General features: G+C 44.3%; 1 protein-coding gene across 1 annotated transcript in view; it reads left to right on the plus strand.

Moving 5' to 3' along the window:
* NUB1 (negative regulator of ubiquitin like proteins 1) overlaps positions 1 to 15,243 on the plus strand; it is a 127,974-nt gene extending 112,731 nt beyond the window's left edge. Inside the window, exons 14-15 of the mRNA XM_088446412.1 lie at positions 10,716 to 10,899; positions 13,728 to 15,243. Coding sequence (XP_088302538.1) covers positions 10,716 to 10,899; positions 13,728 to 13,882 — 339 coding nt within the window. The 3' untranslated portion in view covers positions 13,883 to 15,243. The remainder of the gene's footprint in view (positions 1 to 10,715; positions 10,900 to 13,727) is intronic.
* The last annotated feature ends 502 nt before the right edge of the window (positions 15,244 to 15,745 follow it).

A 15,745-nucleotide genomic window follows, 5' to 3' on the forward strand; every position in this document is an offset into this window, starting at 1 on the left:
TGGGAATAGTATAGGGTTGAGCTGCAGTTAGGGTTAGTTTAGGGTTGAGATGCAGTTATGGTTAGTTTAGGGTTGAGCTGCAGTTAGGGATAGTATAGGGTTGAGCTGCAGTTAGGGTTAGTTTAGGGTTGAGCTGCAGTTATGGTTAGTTTAGGGTTGAGCTGCAGTTAGGGATAGTATAGGGTTGAGCTGCAGTTAGGGATAGTTTAGGGTTGAGCTGCAGTTAGGGTTAGTTTAGGGTTGAGCTGCAGTTAGGGATAGTATAGGGTTGAGCTGCAGTTAGAGTTAGTTTAGGGTTGAGCTGCAGTTAGAGTTAGTTTAGGGTTGAGCTGCAGTTAGGGTTAGGCTCAAAAGTGAATGGGAAATTGCATTGTCGACATGACATTATGTCAGTATTGACATTTTGATATCCATGCCGAATGTCGGCATTCAGACAATGTCAACATTCTGAATGTGGACTAAATATACCACACTCATTCAGATTGGAGCAAACACTATACTTCTTTACTGGATAACAGCATGTAACAACAGTGTGGCTTGGAACAGGAACACATACATTACACTAACCAGGAAGTAACAAGTTCCAGCATATCTTACCACCAGACATCCTAATATATATAGTGCCACAAACACCACAGCCTTCATACCTGTTATTTTATTATTCACTTGGAAATAAATCACATTTTGAAATAAAATGTATCCCATATTGGCTTCAGTTAAGGTTAGGAAACAGGAAACCTGACATCAACAAAGGGTAGTATTATTATTATTATTATTAAACTTTATAGGGCGTCATAATTGGTCTGCAGCGTCATACATAGGGCAAAACAATAAGACAGTACATGGTAAAACAGTTCTGTATAGAGAACAGTACAATACAGTAGACAAGTATCAAATAGCACTACAACTCTCAATAAAGGAAGGGGTGCAATGGAAATAGTCAGCATAAGCTGAAATTTGTACCCATTAGTGTGGGCGCAGATATCAGGTCTATGTCGTCTGAAGAAAAGAAAACAATGAATGAGTGGAATCCAGGGGCAGAGAGCCCATGGAGGGGGTGTAGAGAGTAGCTGGTGTGTAAGAGAAGTAGGTGATGAGAACAGGAGGGAGGAGGGTCCTGCTCATGGAGCTTACAGTCTAAAGGGAAGGGGGAGACTAATGGAAGACATAAAAAGCTAAGGGCAGGAAGCAGGAGTGAGAGAATTAGAGAGTGCAATAGGGTAGACTACCTGGTGACATGGTTAAGTGGTGGACGGATATGCTTTTATGAACAGGTGGGTTTTCATAATTTGCTTAAAGTAAAGCAGGCAGGGGGATAGTCTGATGGAACGAGGGAGTTTGAGGGGGGACAGTACTGGAGAAATCTTGGATTCTGGTAATTGTAATGTCCGAGTCCCATAGCAGAATTGTGATGGGGTCTTTTAAGCTCCATCATAAAGCCATTCCCACCACAATGTCTATTCCATTCCAAGTCATTCTCCAGTAGGGCAGGCTACAAATTACATTAGCAGCAATCAGGAGCATAAGTCTGAATTATATATAGTCCCTTTATCCTCAGTGTTTTCCAAACCACATAACTACCTTGAATCATTTACCATGTGTATACTTTAAGGCACATGCTTTCCTCTGGGACAGGGTTCCCATGTGTTGTAGGGCTTCATATTGGTCATATGGGCTGCTAATAATACTATATATATATATATATATATATACACAAAATGAACCCTTATATCGCGTGTACACTGGTTCAGCTGCACCAATTAGGTGGACCTCTGCTAGTAGAGGACCTAAAAATAGAAATGGAAGAGAAGGGGTAGCTTTGGTGCGCTACAACTTTGAGTATTAATTGAACAGAAGAAATTTCCACCACTTAGGGGGATTTATTGCCATATTAGCTGTTGGTCAAACACAACCCTCTAGTTAGTCTTCAAATCACCATCAATGGTGTAGGAATTACAACAGTTTCAATTTGTGCCTCCCACTTTTTAAGGGGCCAAAAGTAATGGGACTATCAACTCAAAAGCTATTTCATGGACAGGTGTGGGCTATTCCCTCGTTATTTCATTATCAATTAAGCAGGTAAAAGGTCTGGAGTTGATTCTAGGTGTGACATTTGCATTTGGAATCAGTTGCTGTCGACTCTCAATATGAGATCCAAAGAGCTGTCACTATCAGTGAAGCAAACCATCATTAGGCTGAAAAATCAAAGCAAACCCATCAGAGAGATAGCAAAAACATTAGGTGTGGCCAAATCAACTGTTTGGAACATTCTTAAAAAGAAAGAATGCACCGGAGAGCTCAGCAACACCAAAAGACCCAGAAGACCATGGAAAACAACTGTGGTGGATGACAAAAGAATTATTTCTCTGGTGAAGAAAAACCCCTTCACAACAGTTGGCCAAATCAAGAACACTCTCCAGGAGGTAGATGTATATGTGTCAAAGTCAACAATATAGAGGGTTCACCACAAGATGCAAACCATTGGTGAGCCACAAAAACAGGAAGACCAGATTACAGTTTGCCAAACAACATCTAAAAAAGCCATTACAGTTCTGGAACAACATCCTATTGACAGATGAGACAAAGATCAACTTGTACCAGAGTGATGGGAAGAGAAGGAAAGGAACTGCTCATGATCCAAAACATACCACCTCATCAGTGAAGCATGGTGGTGGTAGTGTCATGGCGTGGGCATGTATGGCTGCCAATGGAACTGGTTCCCTTGTATTTATTGATGATGTGACTGCTGACAAAAGCAGCAGAATGAATTCTGAAGTGTTTCGGGCAATATTATATGCTCATATTCAGTCAAATGCTTCAGAACTCATTGGACGGCGCTTCACAGTGCAGGTGAACAATGACCCGAAGCATACTGCAAAAGCAACCAAAGAGTTTTTTAAGGCTAAAAAGTGGAATGTTATGCAATGGCCAAGTCAATCCCCTGACCTGAATCCGATTGAGCATGCATTTCACTTGATGGAGACAAAACTGAAGGGAAAACGCCCTAAGAACAAGCAGGAACTGAAGACATTTGCAGTAGAGGCCTGGCAGAGCATCACCAGGGATGAAACCCAGCGTCTGGTGATGTCTATGCATTCCAGACTTCAGGCTGTAATTGCCTGCAAAGGATTTGCAACAAAGTATTCAAAAGTGAAAGTTAGATTTAGGATTGTTTAGTTTGTCCCATTACTTTTGGCCCCTTAAAAAGTGGGAGGCACATATAGAAACCGTTGTAATTCCTACACCGTTCACCTGATTTGGATGTAATTACCCTCAAATTAAATCTGAAAGTCTGCAGTTAAATCACATCTTGTTTGTTTCATTTCAAAGCCATTGTGGTGGTGAATAGAGGCCAAAATCTGAAAATTCTGTCAATGTCCCAATATTTATGGACCTGACTGTATATCCGGTATAGTGGCCGGCACTCCAAGGTATAGGTATAAAGCCAGGGTGTACCTCCGGAAGCCCTCTGCAGACCCCTTCAATAAGCAAAATATGGCAGCACTCCGTGGACTTGAAAAGAATCACAGTACATCATCTGGTAACACCAACGTTTCAAGGACCTTGAAAAAAGATGTAGTAAACATCTGAAACGTTGGTGTTACCAGACGATGTAGTGTGATTCTTTTCAAATCCACGGAGTGCTGCCATATTTGATGTGGGCTGCAGGCTTAAATGCATTGATCAATCCATGAACCAAAACCCCATTATTTATATATTATTGTGAGTGATTTAACAATGGTGAGTGCTGAGTTTTCTGTTTTTATTTATGTAAGCAATGTGGTCACAAGCCACTTGCACCCCATGCCTGAGAATGGCGAGTGCAGTGTATTTCTGACTTTGTGCACATGTGTGTGTGTGTGTGTGTATATGTATGTATGTGTATATATATATATATTAGGGGTGTGCACCAGCCACTTTTTGTGTTTTGGATCTGGATCTTTCTTCGTGTTTTGGATCTGGATTGGTTTTGCCAAAACCACCCTTCCGTGTTTTGGGTTCTGGGTTTTGTGTTTTGGATCTGTATTTTTTTGAAAAAAAGCATAAAAACAGCTAAAATCACAGAATTTGTAGGTATTTCTGCTCCTATGCTATTATTCACCTCAATAACCTTAATTTCCACTCATTTCCAGTCTATTCTGAACACCTCACACCTCACAATAGTGTTTTTATGTCCAAAAGGTTGCACCGAGGTAGCTGGATGACTATGCTAAGCGACACGAGTGGGCGGCACAAACACGTGACCCATCTAGGCGTGATACTGCAGTGGCAGACAGGATGGCAGTTTGAAAAACTAGGCCCCAAACTGTACATAATGCAAAGAAAAAAAAGAGGTGCAAGATGGAATTGTCCTTGGGCCCTCCCACCCACCCTTATGTTGTATAAACAGGACATGCACACTTTAACAAACCAATCATTTCAGTGCCAGGGTCTGCCACACAACTGTGGCTGAAATGATTGGTTCGTTTGGGCCCCCACTAAACAAGCTGGCAATTAATCTGTCCCTGCACAAACTGGCTCTACGGAGGCAAGATGTCATCCTCATCCTCCTCATCCACCGATTCCTCACCCTCTTCAGCGTGTACATCCTCATCCTCACAAAGTATTAACTCGTCCCCACTTGAATCCACCACCACAGGTCCCTCTGTACGTTCTGGAGGCTGGTCTCCCTGGAAGAGCTGATAATTAATTTTGATGAACATCATCTTCTCCACATTCTGTGGAAGCAACCTCCTACGCCTTTCGCTGACAAGGTTCCCGGCTGCACTAAACACTCTTTCGGAGTACACACTGGAGGGGGGGCAACTCAGGTAAAATAGAGCCAGTTTGTACAGGGGCCTCCAAATTGCCTCTTTTTTCTGCCAGTACAGGTATGGACTGTCTGACATGCCTACTTGGATGCTGTCACCGATGTAATCCTCCACCATTCTGTCATTGGTGACAGTATCATATGCAGTGACAGTAGACATGTCAGAAATTGTTGCCAGGGCCTTCAGTCCGGACCAGATGTCCAAACTTGGTCCTGCCTGCCCTGCATCACCGCCAGCGGGTTGCTTAGGATACCTAAGTTTTTTCCTGGCAGCCCCAGTTGCGGGAGAAAATGAAGACGGAGCTGTTGACGTGTCACGTTCCGCTTCAGCTGACAGTGTGTTCACCAGCAGGTCTTTGCACCTCTGCAGGCTTGTGTCGGCCGGAAAGAGAGACACCACATTTAAACCTAGGATCGAGCACGGTGGCCAAAATGTAGTGGTCTGATTTCAACAGATTGACCACCCTGGAATCCTGGCAAAGCGAATGAAGGGCTTCATCCACAAGTCCCACATGCCGAGCGGAATCGCTCCGTCTTAGCTCCTCCTTCACTTTCTCCAGCTGCTTCTGCAAAAGCCTGATGAGGGGAATGACCTGACTCAAGCTGGCAGTGTCTGAACTGACTTCACGTGTGGCAAGTTCGAAGGGCTGGAGAACCTTGCACAACACGGAAATCATTCTCCACTGCGCTTGAGTCAGGTGCATACCCCCTCCTTTGCCTATGTCATAGGTGGATGTATAGGCTTGTATGGCCTTTTGCTGCTCCTCCATCCTCTGAAGCATATAGAGGGTTGAGTTCCACCGCGTCACAACCTCTTGCTTCAGGTGATGGCGGGGCAGGTTCAAGAGTGTTTGCTGGCGCTCCAGTCTTCGGCACGCAGTCGCCGAATGGCGAAAGTGGCCAGAAATTTTTCGGGCCACCCAAAGCGTCTCCTGCACGCCCCTGTCGCTTTTCAGAAAATTCTGCACCACCAAGTTTATTGTGTGAGCAAAACATGGGACGTGCTGGAATTTGCCCAGATGTAATGCCCGCACAATATTGGTGGCGTTGTCAGATATCACAAATCCCCAGGAGAGTCTAAGTGGGGTAAGCCACTGGGCGATGATTTCCCTCAGTTTCTCTAAGAGGTTGTCGGCGGTGTGCCTCTTACTGAAACCGGTGATACACCGCGTAGCCTGCCTTGGAACGAGCTGGCGTTTCTGAGATGCTGCTACTGGTGACGCTGCTGCTGTTGCTGCGTAAGGTGATACATCTACCCAGTGGGCTGTCACAGTCATATAGTCCTTAGTCTGCCCTGTTCCACTTGTCCGTGGTTAAGTGGACATTAGGTACAACCGCATTTTTCAGGACACTGAGGACACTTTTTCTGACGTTTCTGTACAGTCTCGGTATCGCCTGCCTAGTGAAGTGGAATCTAGACGGGATTTGGAACCGGGGACACACTACCTCCATCAATTGTCTAAATCCCACTGCACTAATGGCGGATACCGGACGCACATCTAACACCAACATAGCAGTCAAGGCCTCAGTTATACGTTTTGCTTCAGGATGACTGCTGTCGTACTTCATCCTCCTCGCTAAGGACTGTTGGAGGGTCAATTGTTTAGTAAAAGTATTGGTGTTCCTACTTCCTCTCTGGGATGATGAACGACTCCCAGCAGCAGCAACAGCAGTAGGCGTAGCAATGCAGGATCCTCCGGAGGAATCCCGGATAGGAGAGTCAGTCATGCTAGTGACATGGCCTGCAGGACTACTTCCGATCCTGACTAAGGAGGAAATTGACGAGGAGGGAGTTGACGGTGTGGTTTGCAGGCGCTTGGATACAACAGGACAACGGGATTTAGGTGTCCCTGGACTGCTTACGGTCTTAGCCAAAGTTTCTGAACTTGACAGTAACTTTTTATGAACGCGCTGCAGGTGCCGTATAAGGGAGGATGTTCCTAGGTGGTTGACGTCCCTACCCCTACTTATTTCACCTTTACATATGGTACATATGGCAAGACAGTTGCCCAGGCATGACCGTGATGGGCTTTTTCATCCCACGGACAACAACTGTCTCCCCCGGAGCCTGATTTAAACAAACCACATCACCATCAGAATCCTCCTCGCCAACTTCCTCCTCAGCGCCAGCTACACCAGTATCCTCATCCTGTTGTACTTCAACAGTGACATCTTCAATTTGCATATCAGCAAGTGGACTGTGGGTGCTCCTTTCAGCACTTGCAGGGGGCGTGCAAATGGTGGAAAGAGCCACCTCTTCCCGTCCAGTGCTGGGAAGGTCAGGCATCGCAACCACCACCACACTTGGACTCTCCTTGGGGATTTGTGATATCTTCTTAGAACGCACAGTTCTTCACTGAGCTTTTGCCAGCTTAACTCTTTTGATTTTTTTAGTGGGAGGAGGGCTTCCATCGTCATGTGAAGCTGAACCACTAGTCATGAACATACTAGGGATCGACCTTAGCCGTTCCTTGCCACTCCGTGTCGTAAATGGCAAATTGGCAAGTTTACGTTTCTCTTCAGCAGATTTAAATGTTTTTTTCAAGGTCATTTTCCTGAACTTTGTCATTTGGGATTGTATGTGCCCTCTATTATGACATTGGGCATCGGCCTTGGCAGACGACGTTGATGGCATGTTATCGTCTATGTCATGACTAGTGGCAGCAGCTTCAGCACTAGGAGGAAGTGGTTCTTGATCTTTCTCTATTTTATTTTTATCGGAGAAAGTTTGGTCCTCCATTTATGTTATATCGATTTGATATATACGTGCGGCTAAACACAGAAAATATTTTTTTATTTTTGCTGGAGAGTAGTGCACTTTGTGGGTTACACCAGCCTTTAAGAAATGAGCCAGCCGGCTCTTTACTTATGGGACACAGGCGCACGCTTGGCGCTGCTCCTTTGTTGATGCACGTGCGGCTACTGCGCACACAATTCACAAACACAGAAAATAATTTTTTTTTTGGTTTGGACTGGAGTGTACTTTGGGGGTTACAGCACCCTTTAACGGTCAAGCCAGCCGGCCCTTTACTTATGACACAGGCGCACGCTTGGCACTACTTTGTTGATGCACGTGCGGCTACTGCGCACACAATTCACAAACACAGAAAATAATTTTTTTTTTGGTTTGGACTGGAGTGTACTTTGGTGGTTACAGCACCCTTTAACGGTCAAGCCAGCCGGCCTTTTACTTATGACACAGGCGCACGCTTGGCACTACTTTGTTGATGCACGTGCGGCTACTGCGCACACAATTCACAAACACAGAAAATATATTTTTTTTTGGTTTGGACTGGAGTGTACTTTGGGGGTTACAGCACCCTTTAACGGTCAAGCCAGCCGGCCCTTTACTTATGACACAGGCGCACGCTTGGCACTACTTTGTTGATGCACGTGCGGCTACTGCGCACACAATTCACAAACAGAAAATCATTTTTTGGGGGGTTTGGACTGGAGTGTACTTTGGGGGTTACAGCACCCTTTAACGGTCAAGCCAGCCGGCCCTTTACTTATGACACAGGCGCACGCTTGGCACTACTTTGTTGATGCACGTGCGGCTACTGCGCACACAATTCACAAACACAGAAAATAATTTTTTTTTTGGTTTGGACTGGAGTGTACTTTGGGGGTTACAGCACCCTTTAACGGTCAAGCCAGCCGGCCCTTTACTTATGACACAGGCGCACGCTTGGCACTACTTTGTTGATGCACGTGCGGCTACTGCGCACACAATTCACAAACACAGAAAATATATATTTTTTTTGGTTTGGACTGGAGTGTACTTTGGGGGTTACAGCACCCTTTAACGGTCAAGCCAGCAGGCCCTTTACTTATGACACAGGCGCACGCTTGGCGCTGCTCCTTTGTTGATGCACGTGCGGCTACTGCGCACACAATTCACAAACACAGAAAATAATTTTTTTTTGGTTTGGACTGGAGTGTACTTTGGGGGTTACAGCACCCTTTAACGGTCAAGCAAGCCGGCCCTTTACTTATGACACAGGCGCACGCTTGGCACTACTTTGTTGATGCACGTGCGGCTACTGTGCACACAATTCACAAACACAGAAAATATATTATTTTTTTAGCACTTGGGGGGAGCACCCCTGATGGACAGAGCACCCCCTGGACAACACTACAGCACCCCTTTAGGACTGGGACACTGCACAGGACTTCGGAGTGGACACAGCCCCTATGGAGAACTGACTGCACAACACAGTCCAGCCAGCCCCTATGGACTTTGAAGTAGTGGACACAGCCCCTATTAACAACAGCAGCACAACACAGCCAGCCCCTATGGACTTTGAAGTAGTGGACAACAGCAGCACTACACTACACTACACAGCCCAGCCAGCCCTAACTCCCACCCTCCCTCTTCACTGTCCACAGCCGAGTGAGAAAATGGCGCCGACGCGGGTACCTTATATAGGATCCAAAACCCGCGAGACTCTGAAGGCGGGATGATGACGTTTTGCCTCGATTTCAGATCCGAGTCAGGCGGGAAAAGTCGAGCCTGACTCGGATCGGACTCGGATCGGGGGGGTTCGGATTTCAGAAATCCGAACCCGCTCACCCCTAATATATATATACACCCAATATCCAACCGTTTGACCTGAGAATTGTTCAGCGTGTATGCCGCACCTGGGGCCAATAGTCTATTGGGTCTGCTCTTCTCATCAAGGCTGCAAGCAGAACATTTTTAAAAATGATGAGCCGATTTCCATAGCAGCAAATCAGGTGTTACCCTATGATCGCTCCAGTCACAACGAGCTTAAGAGCCTGGGGCGGATACGAGGTTACTGAGTTATGCAGTTGTGTCGCTGGTGTTCAGAGCTATGATACTGGTAGGCATAATTGAATACATAGACGTCCAGTATAAATGTAATGCAGGTTGATAAACACACTACTCAGAGAGAGTTAAGGAAAGCCTTGTAACTTCCTGGCAGTGAATGAATGCACTCTCTCCAGATCCAAGCTATCATGTGACATGATTTTAGGTTGCTTGGCAACTACTAAAGTCAGAACATCATTCTTCCCAAAATGCTCATCTCTCTGCACATCTGAAGGTGGTTTAGGCTTAAGAAATGCTGAGGTTGCAGATGGTTACTGCTTGAGAGACCACTGATAAATATGACAGTAAATACACATAAGAATGCAATAAATACCACTAGGCTATTGCAGGATGAAGGGAAAACAGGAGGGGTCAGACAAGACTTTATTCACTTTTTTTCTTCCAATTTCTGCGCAGATATACATTTTTTGTAGTAAGTTATTCACAGTATAACAATTACCAATGGACATGTTTTGGGGAAAGTTTAATTCTGCAAAAATCAGTGGCGGTCAGTTATAGGCTTAATCAGTTAGCATGATACATCAGTACAGTTTAATGCTTCCTGAAAATCTGTCTGGCTGATGGCACATCTTTATCAGCATTATATGAGATGTAACCTAGGTTGTCAATTTGGATCACAGTAAACATAGGGCCTGATTTGTTAAGAGAAATTTAAATTTGCCACTTTTTTACAGCGCCACCTTCTGTCCCTAACATGCACTGTACTACATTTACTCCTATAAATGAGGCCCGTATTGTGTCAAAATCTTTCTAAATGTAAAACCTTTCAGTGAATGTACATCCATTGTCTACGGCTTTATAACTGTTACATTTGATAATCTACGGCTTCTCATTAGGAGTTGGTTGACATATCTAACACAGGTCCTTACTTTTCTGAATACAGTTGTCTCTGCAGCTTTTTCCATTATACTGCTGAATGTGGTCAACTTTAAATCTGAACATTACTCAGAGACCTTCAACAAAAAGGCTTATTTAATGGAAGAAATGTTCAGGTTTCCTGTACCATGTACAAATAGTAACGTGTAAGTTATCATGTCTTTATTTCTTCTGTAGCTGATGTATATTGGTTTTACTCCTGAGGCAGCTAAGGCAGCTCTCCAACTATTCATGGGCAACGTTGAACTGGCTTCTCAGATTCTGTCTCACCACCAAGGAGTCCTCCCTCCTAACCTGCTCCAGGACCTAGGAAACTCACACAAAGCAAACGTGTCCAATCCATCTTCCATAGAGTCTGCAGGTATAGTACTGTGCTCACTATAAACTGCACTTCCTAATTATATGTAATGTCATACCATATTAAACTACATATTGGAATACCAGTGTAAAATATACCCCATGCATGATTTAACCTCTTTACAGTTGAGCCTACATTGGTACTTTTGGACTGATCACATTCCGGCATCAGTAATCATTTATGCAATACCCACAGAAATTACATGATGGGTTCCCCCATGTGTGTAGGTGCCAGGATGGATGAGATTGTGCATGCTCCCTCATTCGCTGGCTCTACTAGTTTTCCTGCAGTGCAGGTTGATATCTGCTGACCAGCAGACAATAATCACTAATGAGCCACATCATTTGAAAGAAGGATTTCAAGTCTTTTAAATAAGGATGAATTTATTGAAGCCATGATGGGGAAATATTCCCCCATTCCTAGACTTCATCATTTCTACAATATAGGGGTGTTCTCTGGTGGTCACACAAGATTTCCAGAGAATAACTTCTCTGGGGTTATATCAAACAAGTATACTTCTGAATCTGTGGGTACCATGATAAAAGAGATAGAGGACATTTAATGCTTTCTCCCTTATTTGCCTGGAACGGTTGGGGCTTAATGGCATCACTGACTTCCCATGACAATGATATTGTCAAGCCCCTCCCCCTCTAGTCTGTACTACAACATCTATAAGAGTGGGACTTTTAGGAAAGTTTTTCCCCTTTCTTGAACTCATGCAGTGCTTAGGACGTCCTTTGCAGCAAAGGGGTTTAAGGGCTGCTGAAATGACAGATTTCAGTACAATAAGAACTGTACTTTCCAGCCTTGGAATCCCTCAACTGCAGTTAGGTAGCTCTTGCTTTCTTTGTACTGTTACAAGTGCTCTTTCCTAGCTTGACAGATGTAGCTCAAATAATACAAACACTAGCTCATTGCATGCACAGTCAATTTGGGATCTTTAATATAAAGCTTGGGCTGTGTTTGTTTTGCTCGATTAGAGCTTACTTTATTTGGCAAATTGCTTTTTTGTATGAGTTTGTATGAAATGTTTTGTGTCTATTTTGCTTTTGCCTTTATTTGAAGCTGCAGATAGCCTATTACCTGACTTGTAAAATTGTTTATACTGATGAATAAGCTTTTTTATTGCTGCTTATACTTTTGTATTGATACTTAGGGGCAGATAAGATCAAGGTTGCGGCGATGCACGTATCAGGGTATTATGAAATGAAAACTATTTCGTTTGCACCTCTATGGGCTGGGAGCAATAACAAGTGAGGTTTTCCTGACCATATAAACTGCATAATATCATCAAACAAGGTTTTGACAGATCCTCATGGCTAATTCCATCTGCCCTTTTGTGTCACCACACCGTTATAAGCACTGTTGCTGTATTTTATAGCTCTACTCAGTCCTTATTTACTACTAGGCAATTGCTCAGATATGCCTGGTGGTTATGGAGCAATTCATCAGGCTTCAACTATTGTTGATTAAGTAGGGGCAAGAAAAAAGGGGGGGATAATTTTTTGAGTGCAACAAACTGCACTTTTTAGCGATGTTATGGACAGTATCCCATTTTTTTCTGCCAATTCAATTTGGCCTATTCAATTAGAGCATGTTTTTTGCGTCCGAAAAATTATGTTTTTGGGAGACAACACACAGAATCTGTCATAAGTTCATGGACCTATGGGCCTGATTCAGAGCCGGACGCTCTGACCAGAGTGCTCGCTCTGAATCAGGGCCCTCCTCCATTAAAATGGAGCGTCCTGCTGGACGCTCGTATAGCTGTGGGTGACCACCCACAGCATATACGAGTGTCCAAAAAGATGGTCGCGATGGTCTTGACCATCGCGACCATCGGACTTGCGACGGAAACCCTGCGGTTTCCCAGCCACAAGCCCTGGAGTGATTTTGGCTCTATCAGAGCCAAAATCACTCCCACTGACATCACTGGTGATGTCAGTGGGGCCGGCTTCAGACGGTAGGCGTTCCCATGGGAACGCCTCCGTCTGGCAGGTGCGCCCACTAAAGGGGGCGTGCTGTCAGTCTCCATCGACAGCACGCCCCCTTTGGAGCGAGACCCGGAGCGACAGCTTGGCTGTCGCAGCCCGGGACTCACGCATGCGCACAACGGGCCTCCCTCCGTCGTGCGCATGCGCAGTGGGGAACATCGACCCACTTGCGAGCGTACTGCCGCTTGGGAGTGGGTCTGAATGACCCCCCATGTGTTTTCAGTGCCGCCATCGCGAAAACAGGCCAGTCATCACTGATTTTATTTTGGAGCCTGCTGAGGTCCCAAAAAAAAATCCCCGATCCCTGCAGCTGCACTGACTTCAGGGCTAATTGGATAGCCAATAGGGATCAGCTAGCACGCAGTAAGTACTGCGGCTATTTGAATTCCCCACTATAGGTGAAAAATGCCAAGACTGGAGAGGTTTATAGTTTTCTCTATCTAACATATGTGCTTGTTTGGTAACTCTGATGCAAAGAAAAGGAAGGGGAACAATTCCAGAGTTTGCAAATCTTTTTACAGGTTACAGATTTTAAGTTCATCTACTGCGGTCTATGTGTGTTTTGTCTTTTTGCCTATAACCTAGTTTATCATAAATCTAATCTAATTCACTAGTGGATATTTGAATAATGAAGTATGTAATATGAGCCAGATTAAATATGAAGTATGCCACGTGACGTCACTGTGAAAAAAGTAAAGGTCTCGCATTACAGCCAGTAATTCATAGCTCTAGTCCGTAACCCCACAAGGGGCCAGTTGTACTCCTTTATTAATGAAGGGATTACATGTCCATCTATATGCTCTTGAGAAATATACCTCCTTTTCTTACCTATTGTTTCAGGGACCAGCTCGTCATACACCGATGAACCAGCCATTGATGCAGTCAAAGAAATTTTGGATGATATCCCTGAACACGAAGAGGATTATCTGGATTTAACATTAGAAGAAGAAGGGCTCATTCTTGTAGAATATCTTTCTTACCTAGAAAAGCTGTAATGTACGATGCTTTCCTGACCTGCAGAGAGGAGAACAGATTCTTGCTTCTGGCAGTTCTCTCATTATACTTTTTTAAGGCACCTTATACCGTTGATGTTTAATTCTGGTTTGGCTAATGGTAGGATAGCGTCAGGAAATGACACACTACAGAATTCTACAGGGCAAAACAAATATTTAGAGGGGGATAATTCAAATTGTTCACATTTATAATTGGTCTAGTACCACAATCACCCGAGGTTAGCATGCACATATAATAATACACCAGCAAATGCCTAGTCAGTTGTGCGTGCTGAGCATAGGAGTTTATATTTTCCCTATTTGTGACTTCCCAGCAAACCTTTGGTAACTGCTGTCTGAGCCACCTTATGTGAAAGGCAATATCTGGCAACATGCTAAGGGTACGATTTTCTCCAAGTGATTAAATAAAATAATTTGCCTATGTTTACTGCTAATAGATTGTATTGCCATAAGATGCAGGATCAAAAACAACAAACAGTTGTATATAAATTATACCATTCGTTGTCTAACAAACTCCAGAGAAACCGTAAGCTTTTGGGACAAGCAGGCTGAATAGTATCATTAACTCATGTGTTGTTGGCAAGAAGTTCTCTATTTCCTGGAGATTGCTAGTCTTTTATTACTTAATTCTGGTGTAAATTAAAACATGGGGTGAAATAAAATCTGAGGGGTCTATTTACTAAGCAGTGTTAGGAGACAGAGTGAAAAGTGATAAGGTGCCAGCCAATCAGCTCCCAATTGTCATCTCACAGGGTGTGTATGAAAAATGACAGTTGGAAGCTGATTGGCTGGTACCTTATCGCTTTCTTATCACTTTTCACTCTGTCTCCTAACACTGCTTAGTAAATAGACCCCTATGAGTTTTAGCATCATATCCATAAAATACCTCATTAAAGCAGAATATTAGATGTAAAAATGGCAGTATAAAATGCATACCTATAAATAGGGCTTGGTGGGTCAGTGAATCACTAACATTTCCTTGAAAGTAAAGAGCATCCATGAAGTACAGACAAACCACAAATCTACACTTTAATTGGATTCATCTGAATAAATTCCTGTGTGATCGAGATTTAAAATTATCTCAACAATAATTTAATCAGCACAGATGGGGCTGTTCCTAGTATTGATTAGAAGAGCTGTGGGGGCTGTGGCATTAATAACAGCTAGTATTATAAATATATAGGGAACATTTATGGAAATTGCTGCATAGATAACTGGTTTTAATGACTAAGGCTAGATGAGCCGATATGTTGGGCACATCGTCTAGAGCCGGGGTCTTCACTCTTTGGCCCTCCAGCTGCTGTGGAACTACACATCCCAGCATGCCCTGCCACCGTTTTGATATAACAGCATGCTAAAACTGTGGCAGGGGATCCTGGGATCTGTAGTTCCACAGCAGCTGGAGGGCCAAAGGTTGAAGACCCACGGTCTATAGCAGGGGTCTTCAACCGTGGCCCTCCAGCTGCTGTGGAACTACACATCCCAGCATGCACTGCCATAGTTTTTGCATGCTGTTATATCAAAAAGGTGGCAGTGCATGCTGGGATGTGTAGTTCCACAGCAGCTGGAGGGCCAAGGTTGAAGACCCCTGGCCTAGAGTGTACCCACTATGCACACTCCTACGTGTCGTTCATCAGGATTGTTCCGTTGGCCCTGCATGCACGGCCGATGGAGCGACCAAGCTACCGACGCCGGCAAGGTCAATGTTGCCAGTGAACGATATATTGGGCGGCCATTCACCGGATTATACAGTGTGTACAGACCTCCCGATATATTGTTCATCGGCACCATCGGGCGTCTCATTGGTGGGTCCCCAGCCTAACTGTACATGTTTCAATCAGACGT

This window comes from Taudactylus pleione, unplaced genomic scaffold (assembly GCF_031769625.1).
Source record: "Taudactylus pleione unplaced genomic scaffold, aTauple2 ptg000398l, whole genome shotgun sequence".
NCBI classification, from domain to species: Eukaryota; Metazoa; Chordata; class Amphibia; order Anura; family Myobatrachidae; genus Taudactylus; species Taudactylus pleione.